The following is a 27,316-nucleotide window of genomic DNA, read 5'->3' on the forward strand; positions in this document are numbered from 1 at the left end:
AGGTGGCGGTCTGGGAGGTCGTCGGGGGTGTGGATGTGGCTGTGGCGGAGGTGGCGGTCTGGAAGGTCATTGGGGGTGTGGACGTGGCTGTGGCAGAGGTGGCGGTCTGGAAGGTCATTTGGGGTGTGGATGTCGATGTGGCTGTGGCAGAAGTGGTGGTCTTAGAGGTGGTTGGGGATGTGGATGTGGCTGTGGTTGTTGCGGTCTGAGAGGTCGTTGGGGGTGTGGATGTGGCTGTGGCGGAGGTGGTGGTCTGGGAGGTCGTCGGGGGTGTGGATGTGGCTGTGGTGGAGGTGGCAGTCTGAGAGGTGGTCAAGGGTGTGGATGTCGCTGTGGTGGAGGTGGCGGTCTGAGAGGTGGTCGGGGGTGTGGATGTGGCTGGGGCTGTGGCAGTCTGAAAGGTTGTTGGGGATGTGGATGTTGCTGTGGCGGAGGTGGTGGTCTGGGAGGTGGTCAGGGGTGTGGATGTGGCTGTGGCAGAGGTGGCAGTCTGAGAGGTGGTCAAGGGTGTGGATGTCGCTGTGGTGGAGGTGGCGGTCTGAGAGGTGGTCGGGGGTGTGGACATGGCTGTGACGGAGGTGGCGGTCTGGGAGGTCGTTGGGGGTGTGGACGTGGCTGTGGCGGAGGTGGCGGTCTGGGAGGTCATTGGGGGTGTGGACGTGGCTGTGGCGGAGGTGGTGGTCTGGGAGGTGGTTGGGGGTGTGGATGTCGATGTGGCTGTGGCAGAAGTGGCGGTCTTAGAGGTAGTTGGGGATGTGGCTGTGGCTGTGGCAGTCTGGGAGGCGGTTGGGGGTGTGGATGTCGATGTGGCTGTGGCAGAAGTGGCGGTCTTGGAGGTGGTTGGGGATGTGGATGTGGCTGTGGCGGAGATGGCGGTCTGGGAGGTCGTCGGGGGTGTGGACGTGGCTGTGGTGGAGGTGGCAGTCTCGGAGGTCATCAGGGATGTGGATGTGGCTATGGCGGTCTGCGAGGTTGTTGGGGGTGGTGATGGGACTATGGTGGAGATGGTGATCTGAGAGGTGGTTGGGGGTGTGGATGTGGCTGTAGCGGAGGTGGTGGTCTGGGAGGTTGTTGGGGGTGTGGATGTGGCTGTGGCAGAGGTGGCAGTCTCGGAGGTCATCAGGGATGTGGATGTGGCTATGGCGGTCTGCGAGGTTGTTGGGGGTGGTGATGGGACTATGGTGGAGATGGTGATCTGAGAGGTGGTTGGGGGTGTGGATGTGGCTGTGGCGGAGGTGGCGGTCTGCGAGGTTGTTGGGGGTGGTGATGGGACTATGGTGGAGATGGTGATCTGCGAGGTGGTTGGGGGTGTGGATGTGGCTGTAGCGGAGGTGGTGGTCTGGGAGGTTGTTGGGGGTGTGGATGTGGCTGTGGCAGAGGTGGCGGTCTCGGAGGTCATCAGGGATGTGGATGTGGCTGTGGTGGTCTTGGAGGTTGTTGGGGGTAGTGATGTGACTCGGTGACTCTCGCTGCTTGTCTTCACTGAGGTTGTCATCATTCCTGGACACATGAAAAGAGAAGGCAGGGGTGGTTCTTACAGTAAGAGAACAGCAGAGTCAAAGAGATTCAAAGAAATCAGGAGCTGGAAGAGAGAGTTGGAAACTCCTTGTCTGTCCACTGGTCATATCCAAACCACTCTCGACATCAGCGGTTTTCGACTGGGGCAGAGAGTGGGGTGAGCCTGTCACCCACCACACCCATCACCTCCTCCTCTGTGGGACCTGACTCAGTCCCACCGGATAACACCCATCACCTCCTCCTCTGTGGGACCTGACTCAGTCCCACCGGATAACACCCATCACCTCCTCCTCTGTGGGACCTGACTCAGTCCCACCACACCCATCACCTCCTCCTCTGTGGGACCTGACTCAGTCCCACCGGATAACACCCATCACCTCCTCCTCTGTGGGACCTGACTCAGTCCCACCGGATAACACCCATCACCTCCTCCTCTGTGGGACCTGACTCAGTCCCACCGGATAACACCCATCACCTCCTCCTCTGTGGGACCTGACTCAGTCCCACCGGATAATGTGAATGCGCCAGTGTTCTCAAGTACTCCTTAGGCTGAATTCAGCCAAGGGGGCCACTGGGAGAGATGAAGACAAGGCAGATGGCAGCTACCTGATGTTTCCGTCTTCAGAGTGGAGCCCGAGGATACTGTGGATGCTGAGAAAGCACCCGTGACAGGAAGAGTGGTAGCGTGACCTGTGAATAGGGTGGTGGAGAAAGAAAGCCCAATAACAAAGCTATTTCTTATGTTGATGCTAAAATTATTTTCCATACAGTTATTATGATGCAACAATAAACTCAATTTCAAGAGATTTGTGGTATTTGGTGATTGATTGAAAACGCTTTTTCCATGTATCAGGAGGTGTTGTCCCCTTAGGGAACATGAACATCAAGGCTAGGGCACTGCTCCTTCTTTGAACAGAGCTGTTTCTGCAAGGTGACAGTAGCCAGATTTAAAACTCTTAATCAGAAGAAGGAGATTTTTGGTAATTAGCCAAGTTCAAAACACCCAGAGCAGAAATAAGGTTAATATTCTGCAGAGGTACCAGCTGTCTGGTTGAGGGCTCTGCTGTACACCTTCAGGGCCTCAAAAGTAAATTGTCAATGACATAAATTAGTTGTTTTTAAAATACTGTAATGTGGATGTCCTTTTCAAATGAAAAGGTGTCATCAATCTGTTTTCAAGAAATCTAGAAACAAAACTGAAATTTCATGTATCTGATGTGATTTGAAGTGGCCAGTCTTTCTTGCTCAAGTTGCCAAATACTCCTCTCCTTAAAACAGCCCTGAGAGGTACAAAAAAATGAAGGCAGTTTCCCTGCCGTGGAGACTAAATGGCACCTGTAGGGAAGGAAACATTCAGACTCACAGCACAGCCTGCATCAGGGTGGCCAGTTAACACTGCTGCCAAATGAGCCCCAGGGTCAGGTCTGGTCAATAAAACCTGCTCCAGGTCAGTGGTTTAGAGACTTGCCTGGAGGAAAGCTTAACGAAAAAAATATCCGGTAGAAAATAAGACAGTCTCTGTGAACCAGCAGATTTAGTCTTTTCTGCTGCTGGCTCTGAGGAATCTGGGCAGCCCAGATGAGTGGGTTTCCCCCCACCAAACCATACCCCCTCCACCAAGGCACAGCCAAAGTGTATCATTAAATGGGTCCTGCTTCCCGTGCTGCCCAACTGGGTGAGAGCCCCCAACAGGAATTGTCAGACACCCTCTACAGGAGTGTCCCTATTGGCATCAGTTAGGTGCCCCTCAAGGTCAGAGATCCCAGAAGGAGCAGGCACCCATCTTTGCTGTTCTCCAGCCTCCTCAAGTGACACCTTCAGGTGCAGGAGAGCGAACCAGATGAAGAGGGCCTGAAGTGAACCCCCAGCAAATCGCAGCAGCCCTACCGAAAAGGGATCTGGCTACTGAAAGAAAAACAAACAGAAAGCAATGACAACAGCATCAACAAAAAAGTTCCCACAAACATCATCCAAGGGTCAGCAGCCTCAAAGATCGAAATGAGACAAACTCATGAAGATGAGAAATAATCAACAAGAAAACACTGAGAACCTGAAAGGCCAGAGTGCCTCTTCTCCTCCAAATGACCGCAGCACCTCTCCAGCAAAGGAGCAGAACTGGACGGAGGATGAGATGGACGAATTGACAGAAGTAGGCTTCAGAAGGTGGAAAATAACAAACTTCGCTGAGGCAAAGGAGCACGTTCTAACCCAATGCAAAGAAGCTAAGAACCTTGATAAAAGGTTACAGGAGCTGCTAACTAGAATAACTAGGATTTATAGAGGAACATACATGACCTAATGGAACTGAAAAACACAGCATGAGAACTTCGTTAAGCATACACAAGTATCAATAGCCGAATCGATCAAGTGGAAGAAAGAATATCAGGGATGGAATACTATCTTGCTGAAATAAGGCAGGCAGACAAGATTAGAGAAAAAAGAAGGAAAAGGAATGAACAAAACCTCTGAGAAATATGGGTCTATGTGAAAAGACCAAACCTATGACTGATTGGCGTACCTGAAAGTGACAGGGAGAATGGAAACAAGTTGGAAAACACACTTCAGGATATTATCCAGGAGAACTTTCCCAACCTAGCAAGACAGGCCAACATTCAAATTCAGGAAATACAGAGAACCCCAGTAAGATACTCCACGAGAAGATCAACCCAAGACACATAATCATCAGATTCTCCAAGGTCAAAACAAAGGAAAAAATGTTAAGGGCAGCCAGAGAGAAAGGCCAGGTCACCTACAAAGGGAAGCCCATAAAACTAACAGCAGATCTCTCAGAAGAAACCCTACAAGCCAGAAGAGAGTGGGGTCCAATATGCAACATTCTTAAAGTAAAGAATTTTCAACCCAGAATTTCATATCTGGCTAAACTAAGCTTCATAAGCAAAGGGAAGTAAAGTCCTTTTCAGACAAGCAAATGCTGAGAGAATTTGTCACCACCAGGCCTGCCTTGCAAGCGCTCCTGAAGGAAGCACTAAATATGGAAAGGAAAAACCAGTACCAGTCACTGCAAAACACATGAAAATATAAAGACCCACAACACTAAGAAGAAATGGCATCAACTAGTGTGCAAAATAACCAGCTACCATCATGATGACAGGATAAAATTCACACACAACAATATTAACCTTAAATATAAATGGGCTAAAAGATCTAATTAAAAGACACAAACTGGCAAATTGAATAAAGATCAAGACCCATTGCTGTGCTGTATTCAAGAGACCCATCTCATGTGCAAAGACACATATAGGCTCAAAATAAAGGGATGGAGGAAAATTTACCAAGCAAATGGAAAGCAGTAAAAAGCAGGATTTGCAAGTCCGGTCTCTGACAAACAGACTTTAAACCAACAAAAGTCAAAAAAGACAGAGAAAGGCATTACATAATGGTAAAGGGATCAATTCAATGAGAAGAGCTAACTATCCTAAATATATATGCACCCAATACAGGAGCACCCAGATTCATAAAACAAATTCTTAGAGATCTACAAAGATACTTAGATTCCCACACAATAATAGTGGGAGACTTTAACACCCCACTGCCAATATTAGACAGATCAACAAGACAGAAAATTAACAAGGATATTCAGGACTTGAACTCAGTTCTGGATCAAGTGGACCTAATATCTACAGAACCCTCCACTCCAGAATAGCAGAATATACATTCTTCTCAGTGCCACATGACACTTACTCTGAAATCAACCACATAATTGGAAGTAAAACACTCCTCAGCAAATGCAAAAGAACTGAAATCATAACAGTCTCTCAGACCACAGTGCAATCAAATTAGAACTCAGAATTAAGAAACTCACTCAAAACCACACAACTACAAGGAAATTGAACAACCTGCTCCTGAGTGACTCCTAGGTAAATAACGAAATTAAGGCAGAAATCAAGAAGTTTTCTGAAACCCAATGCAAACAAAGAGACAACATACCAGAATCTCTGGGACACGGCTAAAGCCGTGCTAAGAGGGAAATTTATAGCACTAAATGCCCACGTCAGAAAGCTGGAAAGATCTCAAATCGACACCCTAACCTCACAATTAAAAGAACTAGAGAAGAGCAAACGAATCCAAGAGTTAGCAGAAGACAAGAAATAACAAAGATCAGAGTGGAACTGAAGGAGATAGAGACATGAAAAGCCCTTCAAAAAATCAATGAATCCAGGGGCTGGTTTTTTGAAAAATTAATAAAATAGATAGATCGCTAGCTAGACTAATAAAGAAGAAAAGAGAGAAGAATCAAATAGACACAATAAAAAATGATAAAGGGGATATCAAACTACCCTCAGAAAATACAAACTACCATCAGAGAATACTATAAACACCTGTAAGCAAATAAACTAGAAAAATCTAGATGAAATTGACAAATTCCTGGACACATACACCCGCCCAAGACTAAGCCAGGAAGAAGTTGAATCCCTGAATAGACCAATAACAAGTTTCGAAATTGAGGCAGTAATAAATAGGCTACCAGCCAAAAAAAAAACCCCAGGACCAAACAGATTCACAGCCGAATTCTACCAGAGGTACAAAAAGGAGCTGGTACCATTCCTTCAGAAACTATTCCAAACAACTGAAAAGGAGGGACTCCTCCCTAACTCATTTTATGAGGCCAGCACCATCCTGATACCAAAAACAGGGGAGACACAACAACAAAAAGAAAACTTCAGGCCAATATCCCTGATGAACATTGGTGCAAAAATTCTCAATAAAATACTGGCAAACTGAATCCAGCAGCACATCAAAAAGCTTATCCACAATCAAGTCGGCTTCATCCCTGGATACAAGCCTGACTCAACATATGCAAATTAATAAATGTAATCCATCACATAAACAGAACCAATGAAAAAAAACACACTATTATCTCAATAGATGCAGAAAAGGCCTTTGATAAAATTCAACATCCCTTCATGTTAAAAACTCTCAATAAACTAGGTATTGATGGAACATATCTCAAAATAATAAGAGCTATTTATGACAAACCCACAGCCAATATCATACTGAATGGGCAAAAGCTACATTCCCTTTGAAAACCAGCACAAGACAAGTATGCCCTCTCTCACCACTCCTTTTGAACATAGTATTGGAAGTTCTGGCCAGGGCAATCAGGCAAGATAAAGAAATAAAGGGTACTAAATAAGAAGAGAGGAAGTCAAATTGTTTCTGTTTGCAGACGACATGATCCTATATTCAGAAAACTCTATTGTCTTAGTCCAAAAACTCCTTCAGCTGATAAGCAACTTCAGCAAAGTCTCAGGATACAAAATCAAAGTGCAAAAATCACAAGCATTCCTATACACCAACAATAGGCAAGCAGAGAGCTAAATCATGAATGAACTCCTATTCACAATTGCTGCAAATAGAATAAAATACCTAGGAATACAGCTAACAAGGGACGTGAAGGACCTCTTAAAAAGAACTACAAACCACTGCTCAAGGAAATAAGAGAGGACATAAACAAATGGAAACACATTCCATCCTCATGGATAGGAAGAATTGATATTGTGAAAATGGCCATACTGCCCAAAGTAACTTATAGATTCAATGCTATTCCCATCAAACTACCATTCTTCACAGAATGAGAACAAACTACTTTAAAATTCATATGGAACCAAAAAAGAGCCCGAATAACCAAGACAATCCTAGGCAAAAAGAACAAAGTGGGAAGCTACCTGACTTGAAACTATACTACAAGGCTACAGTAACCAAAACAGCATGGTACTGGTACCAAAACTGACATATAGACCAATGGACAGAATAGAGACCTTGGAAATAAGACCACACATCTACAACCATCTGATCTTTGACAAACCTGACAAAAGCAAGCAATGGGGAAAGGATTCTCTAATAAATGGTGCTGGGAAAACTGGCTAGCCATATGCAGAAAACTGAAACTGGACCCCTTCCTTACACCTTATACAAAAATTAACTCAAGGTGGACTAAAGACTTAAATGTAAAGCCCCAAACCATAAAAACCCTAGAAGAAAACCTAGGCAATACCATTCAGGACATAGGAATTTAAATTTACAAGACAAAAAACAAACCCATCAAAAAGTGGGCAAAGGATATGATAGGCACTTATCAAAAGAAGACATTTATGCCACCAGCAAACATATGAAAAAAAGCTTATAATCATGGATCATTAGAGAAATGCAAATCAAAACCACAATGGAATACCATCTCACACCAGTCAGAATGGCAATTATTAAAAAGTCAAGAAACAGCAGATGCTGGCAAAGCTGTGGAGAAATATGAACGCTTTTACACTCTTGGTGGGAATGTAAATCAGTTCAACCATTGTGGAAGACAGTGTGGGGATTCCTCAAGGATCTAAAACCAGAAATACCATTTGACTCAGCCATCCCATTACTGGCTATATACCCAAAGGAATATAAATCTTCCGTTATAAAGATACATGCACATGTATGTTTATTGCAGCACTATTCACAATAGTAAAGACATGAAACCAACCCAAATGTCCATCACTGACAGACTGGATAAAGAAAATGTGGTACATATACAGCATGGAATACTATGCAGCCATAAAAAAAGGAATGGGATCATGTCCTTTGCAGGGACATGGATGAAGCTGGAAGACATCCTCAGCAAACTAACACACGAACAGAAAACCACACACTGCATGTTCTCACTCATAAGTGGGAGTTGAACAATGAGAACACATGGACACAGGGAGGGGAACAGCACATACCAGGCCTGTAGGGGGCGGGACAAGGGGAGGAAGAGTGTCAGGATAAATAGCTAATGCATGCAAGTGATGGGTTGATAGGTGTAGCAAACCACCATGACACACATATACCTATGTAACAAACCTGCATTTGCTGCACATGTATCTTGAAACTTAAAGTAAAAAAGTGAAATAAAAAGAAAAAATGAAAAATTAATATATTGCAATTGTACATATTTGGGGAATAAAAAATAATAAGAGATAGGGCTGGGCATGGTAGCTCCCACCTGCAATCTCAGCACTTTGGGAGGCCGAGGCGAGTGGATCACTTGAGGTCAGGACTGCGAGACCAGCCTGGGCAACATGACAAAACCCCGTCTCTACCAGAAAAAAAAAATACAAAAATGGCTGGGCATGGTGGCGGGTGCCTGTAATCCCAGCTACTCAAAACTCTGAGGCAGGAGAATCACTTGAACCCAGGAGGTGGAGGTCGCAGTGAGCAGAGATCACGCCACTGCACTCCAGCCTGGGCGACAGAGCAAGATTCTGTCTCAAAAAAAAAAAAGAGAGAGAGAGAGAGAGATGGGGGTGCAGGATCCCCACGGAGGAAGGCCCCTGAGAAGCACTGCTTCAAATCGCCTAGAAAAAGCACAGTCCCAGGAGTACAGCCCATGGTCTTCTCCAGCTCCCGGCTGTCTTCGTTGTGGGGAGGAAGGTAAGGTTAGACTAGAATGGTGAATGAACTGTTTTAAACTCCATGGGAAGACGGAAACGGTACCCTGCTGTAAGCCGGGTTAACTCTCTCACCTTGAATTACAGCGTTATCTTTCTTAAAAATAAATTAAATTTCTACTGTTCTGTTTCGTTAATATTTATCCCAATCTAATAAAAAACCCAAGCGGTAAATGCATATACTCTCGTCCTGGTCACAGACTACCATGAGGCTAATATCATTGGTCATAACTACTTATTTTAAAACATTATTTCCCAGGCAGAGGCCAGGCATGGTGGCTCATGTCTGTAATCCCAGCACTTTGGGAGTCCAAGGTGGGAGGACCACTTGAGGCCAGCAGTTTGAGACCAGCCTGGGCAACATAGTGAGACCCTGTGTCTTAAATAGTAATAATAATAATAATAATATACTAAATAAAGAAAGAAAAATATTTCCCAGGCAGAATGTTTAAATATTGGATTTTTTTTGTTTAAAATATTTCATAGCACCTACACTAGCCACATACCATCTTCCTGAATATTACCTTAGTCTCTGAGTCTCTGAACCAAGAAGAAACCAAGAAAACTTGCTTTTTTTTTCTTAGAAACTTACTCTTTTGGGTTTTCATTAGTTCCCTAGCTGTTCTCAAACTTTTTTCTTTTTAAACATATATAGATAGATAGATATTTTATATATATATCAAAAGAATATATATACATATATATAGATAGATATTATATATATATCAAAAGAATATATATATACACACACACACACACACATATATATATATAGAGAGAGAGAGAGAGAGAGAGAGGGAAACAAGGTCTTCTGTCCCCCAGGCTGAAGTTCAGCCGTGTAATTGGCCTTCTGAGTAGCTGGGACTACAGGCACACACAACCACGCCTGGGTCATTTTTTTATTTTTGTAGAGGTGGAATCTTGCTATGTTGCCTAGGCTGGTGTGGAACTCCCGGCCTCAAGTGATCCTCCAGCTTCAGCCTCTCAAAGCACTGGGATTAAAGGTGTGAACCACCGCTCCCACCCTTTTTTTTAAACCTCAGTGCTCCCAGATAGTTGGCAAGATGATATTCAGAGAGATAAAACCTCAGGGAAGAATTTAGGCTCAAGTACACTTTCCGGAATTGACTGTAATTTCCGCCACTTTCTCATCTTAAGAGAGCAATTTAGACTCTCAAGTGAGTGAGAATGGTTATGAATCAGCTCTAATTGTCAAAAAAGCGACTCACTCGCAAGCTTCTGCACTTCATTAATAGTAACTGCTTGCTGGTGACACGCTTCTAAACCCACGTGGACAAAGGCACGGACTGAACCGCAGAGCCCGCTGGGAGGTCCCTGGGCCCCTGGCTTAATCCGAAATGACTCTGCTTCAACTTTAAACAGAAACTTCCTTTAGTTGGAATTATGATGAGATTTGTTGATAGGACTCTAAACTCGACACCTGCTTTCTCCTAGAGAAAATTTGCAAAACTTGGTTTCTCCAAATAAGGTTTAAATTTAAAAACATTCTCCACGCAGTTATTGTTAACCTTACTTCATTTTCCTGAGAACATAATTAAGAGCATTTGTCTATCATCAGGCTTTGAGTAAACAGACAGGAGCTATCTAGGTGCCAAACTTTCTGAACGTGTAAATTCTTGGCAATTAACATCTTTTCAGAGCCTGCATCAGCTCTTTTACATCTACAGCACCATCCTTTTTTTTAAAGATTTTTGTTTCTTTATAAAAGTGGCACAGCTCCGTTTTAGTGATAGGGAAGAAGACACGGGCCTTTAATAGCAAAACCAGCCGATGCCGTTAAATACATGTTATAAATGTAACAAATGTTTTCTAATGCAGAGGCGAGATGAGAAGAAAGAAAGGGAAACACTCAAGAGTGAAGAAGTTAACAACTAAGATGGTGAGTCAATGAATGCCCTTGGAAATTTGCTGACTGAAAGGCTGAAAAAGGAAAGGAAGCAAGAGCTTCGGTCAGGACACTGCCCTGAGTTTCCCTGCAAAAAGCTGGAACCGCCAGCAAAACGGTGGACTGGAAAGACCAGGAAGAAAAAAGAAAAAGGAAGTAAAACGAAGGATATGGTAACAGATCAGAACTCTCTATAGAAACAATTAAAAATGGAATCAATGAAGCCAAAGGTTAGTTCTTCGATAATAAAACAGACAAACACCTGGCAAGAGAAAGCGAGAGAGTGGGGAGGAGGGAGACAGACACGGAAGAGACACAGATACCAAGATCATTAGAAACAAAAAAGGGTACATAACTTCAGAAAAAAATTCAAGAGACAGTGCTCTGATGAATCTATACCAAAAAATATGAAAACGTAGATAAATTGGATATAGTGTCCTTAAAAATATAACTTATCAAAAATGAATTAAGAAAAAAAGAAAACCTGGCTATAAACTATCTTATTTATTTAATTTTGTTTTATTTATTTATTTTTTTGAGACAGAGTCTTGCTTTGTCACCCAGGCTGGAGTGCAGTGGCGTGATCTCGGCTCACTGCAATCTCTACCTCCCAGGTTCAAGATTCTCCTGCCTCAACCTCCCAAGTGGCTGCGATTACAGGTGCGTGCCACCGCGCCTGGCTAATTTGTGTATTTTTAGTAGAGACTGGGTTTCACCATGTCGTCCTGGCTGGTCTCAAACTCCTGACCTCAGCTAATCCACCCACCTCGGCATCCCAAAGTGCTGGGATTACAGGCATGAGCCACCTCGACCGGTCGCTATAAACTATTTTAAATTGAATCAACAGTTTAAAAAATATAATCTAGGCTAGGCGAGGTGGCTCACGCCTGTAATCCCAGCACTTTGGGAGGCCGAGGCTGGCGGATCACAAGGTCAGGAGATCGAGACCATCCTGGCTAACACGGTGAAAAAAAAAATTAGCCGGGCATGGTGGTGGGTGCCTGTAGTCCCAGCTACTCAGGAGGCTGAGACAGGAGAATGGCGTGAACCTGGGAGGCAGAGGTTGCAGTGTGCCAAGATCGCGCCATTGCACTCCAGTCTGGGTGACGAGGCAAGACTCCGTCTCAAAAAAAAATATGTATATATAATCTATCCACCCCACAAAAAAATGTAGGCTAAGATGAGTTTACAGGCAAATCAGACATTCAAGGAATAGGTAATTTCAATTCTATACAAACTTATTCAGAGTTTAGAACAGGAGGAAATGATCTGCTACTAATTTTATAAGGTTGGAAACCAGAGCTGGATAAGAAAGACAAACTACAGATTAATAATAGATGGAAGCATCATAAATAAAATATTAACAAGTCAAAGTAGAATTTTAAAAAGTGCATCATGGCCGAACGCAGTCGCTCACACCTGCAACCCCAACACTGGCAGGGCCGAAGCGGGTGGATCACTTGGAGCCAGGAGTTCCAGACCAGCCTGGCCAACCTAGAGAAACCCTGTCTCTGGTAAAAATACAAAAAAAATTGTATTTTTTTTTGGATTACAGCTGTGTGCTGGGCTTGGTGGCATACACCTGTAATCCCAGCTACTCGGGAGGCTGAGGCACGAGAATTGCTTGAACCCAGGAGGCGGAGGTTGTAGTGAGCTGAGATTGTGCCACTGCAGTCCAGCCTGGGTGACAGAGCAGGACTCTATCATAAATAAATAAATAAATAAGAATTTTAAAAGTACATGACGATCAAGCTGAGTTTAAATCAGAAATGCAAGATAAAGACAATGCTTTCTTAATATAAATCACCATATAAACAGAACGGAGGGGAAACACAATCACCGCAGCAGATACAGGAAAATTATTTGATAAAAGTCAGCACTTATTCCCGTTAAAACTCCAGGCAAACTAAAAGGAGACGTTAACTCTCTTAACCTGATAAACAATGTCAATTATAACCCTATGTAAACATTATACTTAAAACACTGGAAACGTTTCCGTAAAATCAGGAATAAAACCAAGATGCCAACAATCACCGCTTCTAATCAACATTCGGTTGAAGGTTTTAGCTGGTGAAATAAGACGAGAAAAATAAACAAAAGGTATGAGAGTACACAAAAGTTATTTTGGGTATGGAAGGGATGAAATAAGCCAATGGTTATTTGCAGATAACATAATTGTTTACATAGAAACTTCCCAAACATATAAATTATTAGCAAAGTTTTACATCCATAATCAAAATTTTAAAAATAATTGCATTCCAGCTGGGTGTGGTGGTTCATGCCTGTAATCCCAGTGCTTTGAGAGGCTGAGGCAGGAGGAACACTTGAGGCCAGGCATTCGAGACCAGCCTGGGCAACATAGCAAGATCCTGTCTCTACAGAAATAAAAACGAAAAATAGCTGGGCCCGGTAGCACACACATAGAGTTCCAGCGACTCAGAGGTTGATGGGGAAGGATCACTTCAGCCCAAGAGTTCAAGGCTGCAGTGAGCTACGATCGCCCCACTGCACTCCAGCCTGCATGACAGAGGGAGACTCTGCCTCAAAACAAGATTAAAAAACAAAAAAAAAAACTGCATTCCTATATATCAGTGAAAGAGAAAATATTTTTAATTCTATAGTGTTTATGATGGTGACCAAAAAAAAGTACATAAAAATAAATCTAACAAAAAACGTGCTTAATCTTTGTGGACAAAATTGTACAACTGCATTGAAATATGCCAAAGAAAACACACATACTAGTTACGTGCATTTGGGAACATTTAGATAGTTGAAAGATCAAAACCCATAATCTTGCTACTAGATAACGCTTCCTTCTAGGATTTTTTTATGCTTTAAAAAATATATAGTTTTAGCCGGTCGCCTGTGGTCCCAGCGACTCGGGAGGCTGAGGCAGGAGAACGGCGTGAACTCGGAAGGCGGAGCTTGCAGTGAGCCAGATCGCGCCACTACACTCCAGCTGGGTGACAGAGTGAGACTCCGTCTCAAAAAAAGAAAAATAAAAACAGAAACAAAACGTGTGTGTGTGTGTGTATATATACATAGTTTAACTTATTCAGTAATCATAATTTTGTGTCCTGCCTTTTTAGCCATACCTGATATGAGCATTTCTTCAAGATACTAGCTTTGTAAACATAGCCCGAGAAGAGGCACATCTTTTATGTCTCGGATGGCAGTTCCTTGCTTCCCCGTTTTGGAGTCCTACAAGAGCTGGCTCAGGGGGCTGGGAGAGCTCCGCTCCGCAGTAAAATCTAGGGTGCTGTATAAAACTCCCCCGCTGAGCTCTGGTGGCTTCCTTCCTAACAAAGCCACTTCCCCACTGGAAGCGCTGTTACCATCCCCATTTCCCCTTCAACAGGCGCAGGTCTCTCTCCTGGACCACATCCTGCTGTGTGTCCACCGTACCCACCTCTCTGTGCGATGAGAGCTCAGAGGCCACGTGGACTCCACCGCCTCCTGCTCGCAATGTCTCCTTAACACATCTTACTTTATGCCCGTTCTGTGTGTTTGTGTGTTGCTTATGTATGTGTGACACTGTGTGTGTGTGTGTGTCTGTGTGTGTGACACTGTGTGTGTGTGTGTCTGTGTGTGTGTGACACTGTGTGTGTGTGTGAGACACTGTGTGTGTGTCTGTGTGTGTGACACTGTGTGTGTGTGTCTGTGTGTGTGACACTGTGTGTGTGTGACACTGTGTGTGTGTGACACTGTGTGTGTGTCTGTGTGTGACACTGTGTGTGTGTGTCTGTGTGTGTGTGACACTGTGTGTGTGTGTGTGTCTGTGTGTGTGACACTGTGTGTGTGTCTGTGTGTGTGACACTGTGTGTGTGTCTGTGTGTGTGTGACACTGTGTGTGTGTGACACTGTGTGTGTGTCTGTGTGTGTGTGACACTGTGTGTGTGTGACACTGTGTGTGTGTCTGTGTGTGTGTGACACTGTGTGTGTGTGTCACTGTGTGTGTGTGTCTGTGTGTGTGTGACACTGTGTGTGTGTGTGAGACAGACACTGTGTGTGTGTGTGTCTGTGTGTGTGACACTGTGTGTGTGTGACACTGTGTGTGTGTGTGTCTGTGTGTGTGTGACACTGTGTGTGTGTGTGTGTGAGAGACACTGTGTGTGTGTGTCTGTGTGTCTGTGTGTCCATGCCCTTATGGAATAGTGGACATAGCCTTTAAACATTTTTTTTCCAGATGGAGTTTCGCTCTTGTTGCCCAGGCTGGAGTGCAATGGCATGATTTCGGCTCACTGCAAACTCCACCTCCGTGATTCTCCTGCCTCAGCCTCCCAAGTAGCTGAGATTACAGGTGTGTGCCACCATGCCACGCTAAATTTTTGTATTTTTAGTAGAGACTGGGTTTCACCATGTTGGCCAGGCTGGTCTCAAATTCTTGACCTCAGGTTATCCGCTCACCTCAGCCTCCCAAAGTGCTGGGAGTACAGGTGTGAGCCACCACACTCGGCCTAAACATTAAATAATAAATCATCGTAGAAAAAGCTCATATTGTTAACTTACTGTTGGACATTTAGAATGTTTCCAATGTATTGCTTATTTTAAATAAAGCCCTGATGACTAACTTCGTGTATAATGTTTCGTTTACATTATTTCAGCTCATCTCCTTAACTTAAATTTCTATCACTGGAATTACTGGTTAATGCTGCTATAAAATTTTTCATGTTATTAATACAGAAATACTGCCAAATTTCTTTGCAGAAAGCTTGTGCCAATTTACAGACCTGTTGGCAGCGTGCAAGAGTGTGCCTCTTTCCCCATATCCCGGCCTGTGAACAAAGGGGCACGATCCAGGACAGGCCCCATCCTTCACCTGCTGCTCTTTGCTTCATAGCATTGATTGAAAATCGGCCAGGTGCAGTGGCTCACACCTGTAATCCCAGCACTTTGGGAGGTCGAGGCAGGTGGATCATTTGAGGTCAGGAGTTCACGACCAGCCTGGCCAACATGATGAAACCCCATCTCTACTAAAAATACAAAAATTAGCAGGGGGTGGTGGCGGGTGCCTGTAATCCCAGCTACTCGGGAGGCTGAGGCAGGAGAATTGCTTGAACCCAGGAAGCGGAGGTTGCAGTGAGCTGAGATCGTGCCATTGCGCTCCAGCCTGGGCGACAGAGCGGGACTCCATCTCAGGAAAAAAAAAAAAAAAAAGAAAGAAAGAAAATCTTGCTAAACAAGGCTGTGTCCTGATAGTCCTCGTTTTACATCTTTATTTAGAGAACCTGCTCATCTTGAGCTGAGTTGATTAGAGTTTCCTGCTGCCGCAAACAGGAGGACAGGCGAGTCACTGCATGCGGAGGACATAGTTTTATTGTCTAGGGGAGAAGGCGCTGTCAAAATCTCTCAGTCTGTTGGGCTTGTGAGGAGGAAGAGATGAGCATTCGTTACGACAAAAACCACAGTTACCGCATTTGTCTTTCACCGTCGTTTAAACATCTGAAGCCACTCCTGCCACAGATTGATTATTCAGCTATTTAGGAAAGCAGTTTGCAGGTAACTCAATCTACTAAACCTGAGTAGGTTATTTGTAGGTAAGAAATTCTGTGTTCAAGTATGACCTATCTTTAAAAAAAAAAAAAAGAAAAGAGAGAAATCCTAGTGGACGGAGAGACTATGGAGAGTTACTTTTGGTAAGAAAACGGTTCTCAGCTGGACATGGTAGCGCACACCTAAAATCCCAGCATGGACAGTCTGAGGTGGGAGGATTGCTTCAGGCCAGGAGTTTGAGACCAGCCTGGGCAATAAGCAAGACCCCTTCTCTGAAAAAAAAAAAAAAAAAAGAGTGGTTCTCCAAAAGCAGGGTGCCTCAGCATTTTAACACATGCCCAGAGTGATCCTGGTATAGGTGGTCCGTGGACCACATGTTAAGAAATACTGCCCTTAAAATAAAATGATAGCATCCACTTTTAATGTTTGTAAGCTAAAACCATCTTGCTGAAGTTGTAAGGCAGAGAAATTTGAAGACTTAATCAAGTTTTATTCTAAAAAATATTCATAGCCTTGTTCTTGCTGCTCAAGTGTTGGCCAGAATGAACTGACCTTGACTCTCACCAGGACGCAAGCCAGGCCCGTCAGGTTCCATCAGGCTGTCAGACAACTGAAACTTACTGTTCTCACTCTGGCCAAACGCATACACTTGCAGAGCAGACAGCTGGGAGATTTGAGCGTCAAGAGTTGATATTGGAGAAAAACAGGTCTCTCCTCTCCCCATGACACTCCATTTTCTACTTCACTGAAAGGACCCAAGCCATGCCCTTCATCTCCTTCAATGCCCAGAGACTTCCCCGCACCCTCCCCGGGGCCCTGTGGCTCCCTCCTCCTTCAATGCCCACCAGAGCCTTCCCCGCACCCTCCCCGGGGCCCTGTGGCTCCCTCCTCCTTCAATGCCCACCAGAGCCTTCCCCGCACCCTCCCCGGGGCCCTGTGGCTCCCTCCTGCCTGGATGGCTCACTGCTCTGCCTCTGCCTCTGACGCTCTTTCTGCCTTTCTCCGTCTCTTTTGCCTGTGACCATGTTTAGGTGTCTCTTGGCCTAAAACAAGTCTCTCATCCGTTCGTGTCGTCCTCATCCCTGTCTTTTGTTTTGCCCTCCAGCACCGTGAAGGAGGGGCGTCCCCTCGCTGCCTCTTCTTTACCACGCGCTGCTCGCCCTGCCCCCACCTCAGGCACTTGGCTCAAGCCGTTTTCCTCAGAGCTACCAGAATCTCCTTCCCAACCGCAAGAACGATTTTCTACAGTCCCCGCGCGTCTCGTAAATTCGGCCCCATCCATTTATTTGTTCATGAATTTGACAGATGTGTATTGAGCACCCACCTCAACGTGCTCTCCCTGGCCGGCGGCCCCGTGCCACCACCCAGCCTCACCTTCATTGAAGCTGACAGGTCCTGCTCCACCGTCCACTTTCCCGGGCCCTCCATTCCCCTTGCCGCCTCTCTCCTCCCCTCCAGGCCCAAATGACATGTCTCCAGCACTTTCCCTCTCCTGCTGCCCCTCCCTCTCTGGCCACCCTGCGTCTACTCTTACGCCTTACAAATCTGTACTTCTCCCTGACTTCCCACCCATATGCTGGCCTCACCCTCCCAGGGATTTCCTGCCTAGCTCATGCAATGCAGCAGGTCCAGGTCAATCTTTCCTTCCAAGCTTTCTTCCTTCCTTCTGTTCATTCTAACAACAGTCCCCTAGAAATCCAGCCCAGAAAGCTCTGGGTCCTCTTGATTTCTTCCTCTTCCTTGTCCCCAATGTCCTAGTCGGTACTAGCTGCTCTTCCTCCAAGTGTTTGCCCATCACGTCCTCTTGTTTGCTTTGCCACCTCCTCCCTGTCACTCTGACTATTGCATACACTCCCTTCCATTTACCTAACTATGTGCGAGGATTGAACTATGTGGGTCTTCCTAAAAGTTTCAGGGGCTAAAATCTTGAAAGAGAAAAACCACATCTGGAAACCCAGCTGCAAAATCCCAGAAATTACTTTATGACAACTCCTTAAAATCCAGCCGTTGTTAAAATAATGTCAGCTCGAGGTCCAGACGGACTGGGACCCAAAAGAGCCACCAGAACAAGACACGTGGACACAGGACTCAGCCCGATTCTTGCGCGCCTTCCTTATCAAGGCTTTCCCTTGGAAACCCATGCTTTCCCCTCTGAAAATTAAAGCAGCTACTTTAAGTAGAAATCTGGCTGCTTCCCCTTTGCTAGTTTTGGTTAATACATTCACTTTCTTCCTACCAGACCTCGTGGATTAAACTCTGCAGGCAGCGTGGCCTCTGCATCTGTGCTGGGTCTCGAGTTACTGGGGGTCAGCTGACTTGTGATGAGCAGACCAGGGAGGCAGGACTTCTTCCTTTTCTCGTGGGCACATTATGACTCCATGAATAATACAGATGTTCACAGCTCGTGCTCGTGTTCATGCTTTACAGCTCATCTTGTTAACAGCGGCCGCATTTCACAGGTGAGAAAATCGAGATTTGAAGAGACTGAGTGATATTACATGCCTTGTAAGTGGCAGGGCCGGGGGCTCGGGGCAAGAGCGGCTGCTCGGAAGCTGCGAGCTGCTCAGGTCTGGGACTGCCACCGAGTGGGTGGAGAGCTGAGGTTCTTGGACTGCCACGTGCAGAGGTCTCTGAGCCTGAGGCTGAGCCAGGCTCATTCTTGGGATGGACGCGGTGACGCTGGGGTATTTTTGCCAATGTTCCTGGCGTCTCTTTTCTGGGATGATGTTAGGGTGAGTGTGAAGGCTGTTGACCCCTTAAGGTGACAAGGTCACTGTGAGAAGACACACGTGTGTCATCGAGTGAAATGGAGAGTTTTAATGACGTTCTCTCAGAGGAGGAGGCTCCATCCAGGGACAAGGAGGGCACTGGAGCTGGCACTGAGGTAGAGACGTTCCCCACATCTGAGTCCTCGAAGCCTCCGTCAAGCCTCTGCCATCACGTCAGCCAGAGATCTCCCATCAAGGTAGTTCTTTTCTCTCCTTGAACTGCCTCAGGTGGGAGATGCCCCGAAGCGGCCTCGCGTCTTTTAGGGCTCCAGGAACGTGAAGGCTGAGTGGCAGTCGCATGGTTTTCCCCAGGTTTTCCCCAGTCCCTCTGGTGACTCCACAGGTGTGCCGAGGTGACAGGTGTGCTGTTGGCTCGGGAGAAGGACTGGCAGCAGCAGCATGAGTGACGATGGCGGAAGACAGATTCCAAGACGGGTGAAGCCACTCCCTGAAGAAACAGCAAAGCCTGCGGCGTTCTAAGTGCTGTGGCTTGAGGCTTGTTCCTAGCCTCTGGTCTGTTTGCCTTGGGTTTTTCCTGGAACTGGAGGTGAGGAACCCATAAGCCACATCGCCCACAGTGTTTCACTTTCCTGGCATTACTTCCTGCCCGGTGGGGCCCCTGCCAGGCTGCCTCAGGCAGGGCAGTGTAAGCCCAAGGGAAGTGCCCAACGGTAAGGATGGCCTTGAGGAGAACATTCGCCCACACACAGGCGGCAGGCGGCCGGGAAGGCGTGCAGACGCTGAACCGCCGGCCCCACCGCCCTTGGTGGGGAGCTAATGCTATCTGTGTATCAGCCCCAGAATCAACTGTGACCAGCGTTGTGACCACGCTGGGGTGACAGGCATGAGCCACCATGACCAGCCTTGTCTGTCATTTTAGTTACTCAAAATCCATAATCTGGGTCGGGCACAGTGGCTTACACCGGGAATCCCAGCACTTTGGGAAGCCAAAGTGGGCAGATCACTTGAGGTCAGGAGTTCGAGACCAGCCTGGCCAACATGGTGAAACCCCATTTCTACTAAAAATACAAAAATCAGCAGAGCATGGTGGCGTGTGCCTGTAATCCCAGCTACTCGGGAGGCCGAGGCACAAGAATCTCTTGAACCCTGGAGGTGGAGGTTGCGGTGAGCCAAGATCACGCCACTGCCCTCCCCTGGGTGACACAGTGAGACTGTCTCAAAAATATAAATAAATAAAATAACATAAAATTCATAATCTATTCCACAGCTTGCAAAGTCCTGTGCGATCTAACACCTGCCTTCTCTTCCAAGCCTTCCCAGGGGCCAAGCTCTTTCCTGCCTCTCCATGAGCTCCGCCTCTGCCTGCTCAGGCCTGGCACTTTCCCACCCAGCTGTCCTCAGCCTCAGGCCTCAGCTCCCCCCAGAGCCGTTCCTCACAGGGGCCTTCCTGACTTGTCAGTCAGATGCAGTTCCCGTACTCTCTGGCCATTCAAAATGCAGCTCTCAGCACCCTGAACTTTCCCACCCTGCATTTACCACATGTGCAGCTGGGAACATTTCTGTAATTATTTGATGTCTGTCTGCACTAAGATTTTAGTGCCAAGAGACTGGGCCACGTCTGTTTCATTCTTCACTGTGTGCATCCAGTGCTGTGTCCTAGAACAATGTCAGGAACTTAAGGCAGGCGTTTCCTAAACGGCTGTTTAATGAATGAATGAATGAATGAATGAACGAACGAACGAACGAACGGACGGATGGATGAATGAATGAATGAATGAATGGCTGTCTCAGCAGCGTGTGTGAATGCTTCTGTTCTTCCCTCCATTGGTGGGCTGGGCTGGTTTGGAGATTGCTGACAGGCTCCGTGCTGCAGTGAGGCAGGAGACCTGGGATCTAGTCCCAGCTGCCTCACTTACGGGTTCTATGACCTTAAACGAGTCACTTCACTTAGAGAGCTTTGAAAAGCAGGAACCGTGACGGATTCATCTTCCTGTCCAGAGCTGCTGGCATGAGTAGAAATTCTGCAAGTGAATGAACAACTCCAAAGGCTAGGCTCCTTCTTATTCCAAATTCCCCCAAAATCCACTGGCAACTGGACTTTTGGAACCCAAACTGCAACCTGGGTGGGGGCGGTATCCACAGAGAGTCCATGTTGCTGCGGTTCCTAAACACACACACGTGGGGAGTGGAGCTGCCGGCAACACAGCCAGTGCCCTTCCTCCTGTCCTCCCAGCAGGCGTGCCACTGCAGGGCCTCATGTGCAACACCAATGCCCAGTTCCTGAGGCCTCTTCAGAGTCTCAAGGAGGAGGGCGAAAAGGCATTTCAACCTCTATGAAGTAGGGCTGGGTGCAGTGGCTCACACCTGTAATCCCAGCACTTTGGGAGCTGAGGCGGGTAGATCACCTGAGGTCAGGAGTTCAAGACCAGCCTGGCCAACATGGTGAAACCCCATCTCTACTGAAAATACAAAAATTAGCTGCTGTGGTGGTGGGCGCCTGCAATCCCAGCTACTCGGGAGTCTGAGGCAGGAGAATCTCTTGAACCCGGGAGGCGGAGGCTGCAGTGAGCTGAGATCACACCATTGCACTCCAGCCTGGGTGACAGAGTGAGACTTTGTCTCAAAAAACAAACAAATCCATAAAACCAACAACAACAAAAAACCGTCTATGAAGTGCCAACAGATTCAGTTATTTTGACTCAATTTCTCAGAACACGCTGGGGCATGAACTCAGCCTAGTAGAAATATGTATATTTAAGGTAAAAGGTTGAAACTAGGGGGAGAGAGAGCCTAAAAGGTCCCTGTCCAGGCCTTCAGAGAAGCTCTGGGAACTACATGATGTGCACATTTTGAGCATTTAACGGCACCGTGACACCAGAGGACAGACTCAGGAGCAAAACCACCCGCTGAGCACACAGAGGTCCAGCCGCTTCGTGTCCTCTCTTGGCAATGAAGACACAAACCACTTGCGTGTCAAGCGTTGCCAGGCCAGCCTCGGTCTCCACAGCTGAGCCCAGAAACCAAGGGCATGGCGGGACTCACAGGCAGGGAGCGGTGAGGCAGAGCCGTCTGCTGGAGCGAGCCCTGCTCTGGGGCCACGACTGGCACTCGGGGTCCCTTCGTGCAATAAGCCATGTTCTGAATACACCACGCCAGCCCCTGCAAACCCACAGGAAGCACAGGGTGGCTTTTTAGAGGCACGAGGATCCTTACATGAAAGGACGTCACCCTGGGCCGACACCAGTGCCCATGCCATTCCGGGTTCCGTCACACTCCTTCCCCCTTCTTCCCAGGCCTCTCTCTCAAACGTGTCTTTATGGCTTTTCTCTTTTTTTTTTTTTTTTTTTTTTGATGGAGTCTCGCTCTGTCACCCAAGGTAGAGGGCCATGGTGTGATCTCGGCTCACTGCAACCTGTGCCTCCCGGGTTCAAGCAATTCTCCTGCCTCAGCCTCCCGAGGAGCTGGAATTACAGGCGCCCACCACCATGCCTGGCAAAATGTATTTTTAGTGGAGACGGGGTTGGCCAGGCTGGTCTTGAACTCCTGACCTCAGGTGATCCACCAACCTGGGCCTCCGAAAGTACTGGGATTACAGGTGTGAGCCACCGCGCCCGGCCCTTTATGACTTTTCTACTTTACACCAGATGCTGTCTCGTTTCATCCTCATGACAACCCTACGTAGCAGCCCCTTCCCCTTGGGCTCAGTTTGCCGACGAAGACCGAGACTCCAGAGCCAAAGGGGCGTTGCCTGTGTTCCCCGGGCTGCCAAGGGCGTCGCTGGCGCTGGGCCTCTGGGTTCCAGCTCCTGCTCTTTGCTGTGCCCCTTGCTGGTCGTTGGCCACAGTTTGGCTGATTTTCTTGGCGGGACCTCCTGTCCCGGGATCCTCTCCCTCTGCGTGTCCTGGAGCACAGTGGGGTTTCCAGAGGGCAGAGGGGTCTATGGAGAGTTTTGGGGTCCTTGGTGGCAAGTTCAGGTGGCCTCTCCCAGACCAACAGACAGACTGCGGGTTCTCCGAGGAGGGGCCCACAGAGATCCTTCCCCTCGGGGTGCGCTGTGGCCGGCGTCTCCTCCCTGCCTGTCCTGTGCTTGGTCCAGCCTGTCACCTCCCCGGGGTCACTGATAGTGACCCTTGGAGACCAAGGCCTATTTCAACCCAGTGGCCTTTTCCTGGGGCATGGAACCAGGACAGCCAGGCTTCCTTCTGAGTCATTTCTGCCTGGGGCCACCAGTGGACACCAAATTTCCATTTGTCCTCGTCTAGCCCACCTCTGTCTGCTGTGCCTTATCCTTTAACCCTTGAGAGCCAGGGCTGTTCCTTAAGGAAATCCTCATTGTGGCGGCTCCTTTGTGGAAACCCTGGGTTTTTCCTCTGGCCTGGGGCTTCAGTGTGACCCAGCCTGGGTGAGGGTCCTGCCAGGAAGTGTGAAAACAGACCCTAGACTCAAACATAGGCAGGTCATCTGTAAGCCCCCTCAGGGAGCCAAAAGGAATGGGGCTGGCTGGCTGCCAGTGCCCCAGCAGCTGCCCTGTGGGGTGGGGGCCGCCTGCCCACCGTTGGTGACTGCTTTTCCTGCCAAGGCCCTGGTAATGCCCGGTCAGATGTGTGGGTGCCATCTCCCGGCCACTGCCACCTCCTCTCCTGGCCCAGCTCCTCTTGGTCCCCTTAACGACGCAAAGGACCCAGCGCTCCAGGGGCATGCCGAGCTTCTTCGGGTCGCCGTGGAGATGCCTTTGCACACCAGCCGTCCTCCACTCCCTCTCGGGGTCATGCCCCGTGCTTTTCCACGCCCACCCCGGGTCTTGCCCCTCTGGACTCCTCTCTACAGACCCGCTTCCTGGCTCCACATGGAGCTGAGTGCCCAGCTGGTACCTAGCCATTTGTGGTCAGCTTTAAATCACAGATTTTGAAACTCAAGAACTTGGGCATCAGGAGGTCAAGCCATTCACCACGGCTCTTTACACAGGGGACCGGGGCCCTGGGGAGACACGGGGCGGGGCCTGGTCACGGGGACCATAACGGTTCATGGCAAAGACTTGGCACTGGGGCTCCTAAATGCGAGCTGCCTCCGTGCCACCCCAACCCCCAGCCTCGCTCTGGGAGTCGCGATTCCCATGGAGACCCCTTCAACCATCTGCAGGGCGAGGCCGTGTGGCGGCTGCTTCTGGCCTCCATGTCCTCACAGTGGGATGAGCACTCAAGCGAGGGTATGTGGCCGGGGTAGGGTGGGGGTGCTTGTCCTGAGCCAAGTCCTGAAACATTTTGAGATGGAATGTTCCACTTCACCAGCCCGGTTTCTCTTGCAGCCTTTACAGGGCATTCCCCTTCTGACCCACTCCCAAGAGGTGCCTCGAAAATGCGCCCAAGAACCACTTTCCTTCGGTGGATGTTTCCGGCCTGCTGAGGCAGGGCAGGAGCTGAGACTCGAACTCTGGCTTCAACTCTGGACCCCTCACCCTCTCCTGGACCCCAGACGCTCCCCCGAAGACTCAGACACCCAGAAATACAGAATGAAACTTGGTCCCGAAGCCAGAGGGGCAGCCTGGAAGGTGTGGGGAAGAGGACTGGGGGCCCCGGAGGGAACATCTCCCACAGGCCTGGCATCCCTCCCCTGCCGGCTCTGTACATGGAGGAGGCCAAGGCCAGTGCCAGGCTGCGAGCCCCAGGCAAGGCCGTGACCCAGGTGAAAGCTTTTAAACCCAAGCTCAGAGGCAAGAAGCCCACGGCCAGCACCTCCTGGCCCTCTCCGCCCTGCTGCCTCCTCCACACCGCCCCCCAGCCGGCCTGCCTCTCCTCCTCGTCGCTTCCCTCGGTTGCTGCTTGTCTCCCAATCGTCTCCTCTCTCCATTCCCAGGGTGTGTCAGTTTGTCTGTCTCTCACCTGTCTCGTCCTCTCACCCTGCGGCTTTATTTGAGTTTTCTTCCGTCTTCATCACCCAGCTTTCCTGGCATCCCCTCCACCCCGGCTCTGTACACGGGGTGTGCATCTTTCTCCTCGACTCTGTTCCTCTTGCTCCGGCTCTGCCTGTCTTTCTCTCCGCGAGTAAGCCCTGGCTCCCTCCATAGATCCTTCCAGACATCGCCAGGCTGCCCTCTGGTTCTCTGTCCTCTTTTCTCTCTCTTTCGAGCATTCTCCCTGTCTTTCCCCTCAGATCTTGTCCCGTATCTGCCAATTCACACCTCCTCTTCCCCACTTTTCCCCTCTTCTTATTTCTTATTTATTTATTTATTTATGTATTTAATTTTGAGACAGAGTCTCACTCTCTCTCCCAGGCTGGAGTGCAGTGGCGCAATCTCAGCTCACTGCAACCTTCACCTCCCGGGTTCAAGCGATTCTCCTACCTCAGCCTCCTGAGTAGCTGGAATTACATGCATGTGCCATCACGCCCGGCTAATTTTTGTATATTTTGTAGAGACGGGGTTTCTCCATGTTGGCCAGGCTGGTCTCAAACTCCTGACCTCAGGTAGTCGCCCGCCTCGGCCTCCCAAAGTGCTGGGATGACAGGCGTGAGCCACCGTCTGGCCCTCTCTTCTTTCTCTCTCCCTCTTCCCTTCCTCTTCTTTCCCTCTCTGGGTCTCTCTCCACCCTCCCCCCATGCTGTCCATTCATCTCTTTCTCCTTTCTCTCTCTCTCTTTTTCTCTCTCTTCTCTTCCTCTTCTCTGTCTCCGTTTCCCCTGTTCTCTCTCTTTCTCTCCCCGGACCTCTCTTTCTCTGACAGCTCCCAGTTCCCCCATGTGCTCCCCACAGCCAGCCTCACCTGCTCTCTCCATCACTTACCTGGGACCACACGTGGAAGGAGGCAGAGACACAGGCAGCTCAGGGACACCCAGGGGACCCTCCTCCAGCGTGTCCTCTTCATGGCTGCCGCAAAAGTTCCTCTGGCTCCCTGGGGAAGCTCCACGCCCAGGAGTTGCAGTATGAGAAGCAGACGTGAGCCTGTCCCCTGCAGCGGCTGGCCCGAACCAAGTGCGTTTCTCTGAAGGGGCCAGAGAACCTGGGAAGAGGACAAAAGAGGGCGGGGCCCCACACCAATCAGGCTTTTCTCTCCTCAGCCCCACCCCACTCCCCACCAGGAAAGAAAATACCGGTGCACCCATTGCTCTGCTCCTCACCAGCCTGAGACTGAGTGGCAGGAGGGACGGGAGGAGACACGGGAGGAGACACGGGGGACGGGAACAGGTCACACAGGAAATGGGTGGGCCGCCCTCCTGGCTGGGTTCCTGGGCCCTCTCCTCCCTCCCCAGGGGCTGCCCCTGTCCCACCAGAACTTTGGGCTGCTGGGAAGAATGGGTAAGAAAGGGCCGCAGAGGGAGCGACCTTACGGGTGTATGAAGGGGGGAAAGAGAGTGAGATTTACGCAGACCCCAGGGAAATAGGAAGCGGGGGAACCATGTGGGTGAGGGGCAGGAACAGAAATGTACGCCATCTTTTGGAAAGGGGTGTTGTGCTTAGAATATCTGCTCAGTGCAGATGCATGGCAGACCCCAGACGCATGGCTGACCCTCAGGGCAGGCACGTGGCAGACCCTCAGGGCAGGCGCGTGGCAGACCCGATGCATGGCAGACCCCAGACACATGGCAGACCCTCAGGGCAGGCGCGTGGCAGACCCTCAGGGCAGGCGCGTGGCAGACCCGACGCATGGCACACCCCAGACGCATGGCAGACCCCAGACGCATGGCAGACCCCAGACGCATGGCAGACCCTCAGGGCAGGCGCGTGGCAGACCCCAGACGCATGGCAGACCCCAGATGCGTGGCAGACCCTCACCAAATAGTGGACTTCTTCTTTCCAGGGCAGGGAGCCAGAGCTACGGTGCAGGGAGCCTGGGACAGTGTGGGAGGCTGGCCCGAGTGAGCTGGCGTGGGCAGTGGGTTGAAGGTGGAACCTGGGTAGGAGGAGCAGTGCAGCTGTAACCCATGAGGAGGTGGAGCTGCTCCTGGAGACCTGGGGGCTCCGCTCACCCCAGTTCCACCTCTTGGAACTCACAGGCACAAGTGAAGAGGGACAAGGACCCCAAACAGGGTTGTAAAGGTGAAGAGGGCAGTTGGTGTAGCTCTCCGCAAAGGCAAACGGGGATACCTCCGCTCCGCTCTTTGCCACAGTGTGCATCTCTGCTTCTGGTTCCTCAGGACTTGAATCCTGAACGTGGGGTGTCTGTGGAGTGACTGGTCCCAGAGCAGGGACTTCCGACACTCAGACACCGTGGGGCCCAGGACGAGGAATCGGGGTTTCCGCAT

General features: G+C 48.7%; 1 protein-coding gene across 1 annotated transcript; it reads right to left on the bottom strand.

Annotated features, from left to right (window-relative positions):
- Window positions 1-737: 737 nt before the first annotated feature.
- Window positions 738-27,316, bottom strand: LOC102132725 (uncharacterized). Its single transcript, XM_074030272.1, has 6 exons — window positions 27,066-27,316; window positions 26,847-26,964; window positions 26,165-26,201; window positions 25,857-26,073; window positions 2,125-2,208; window positions 738-1,500 (listed from the first exon to the last, which is right to left on the bottom strand). Exons 1-6 carry the CDS (start codon window positions 27,314-27,316, stop codon window positions 738-740), a joined length of 1,470 nt encoding a protein of 489 aa, XP_073886373.1.

This window comes from Macaca fascicularis, chromosome 2 (assembly GCF_037993035.2).
Source record: "Macaca fascicularis isolate 582-1 chromosome 2, T2T-MFA8v1.1".
Taxonomy (NCBI): Eukaryota; Metazoa; Chordata; class Mammalia; order Primates; family Cercopithecidae; genus Macaca; species Macaca fascicularis.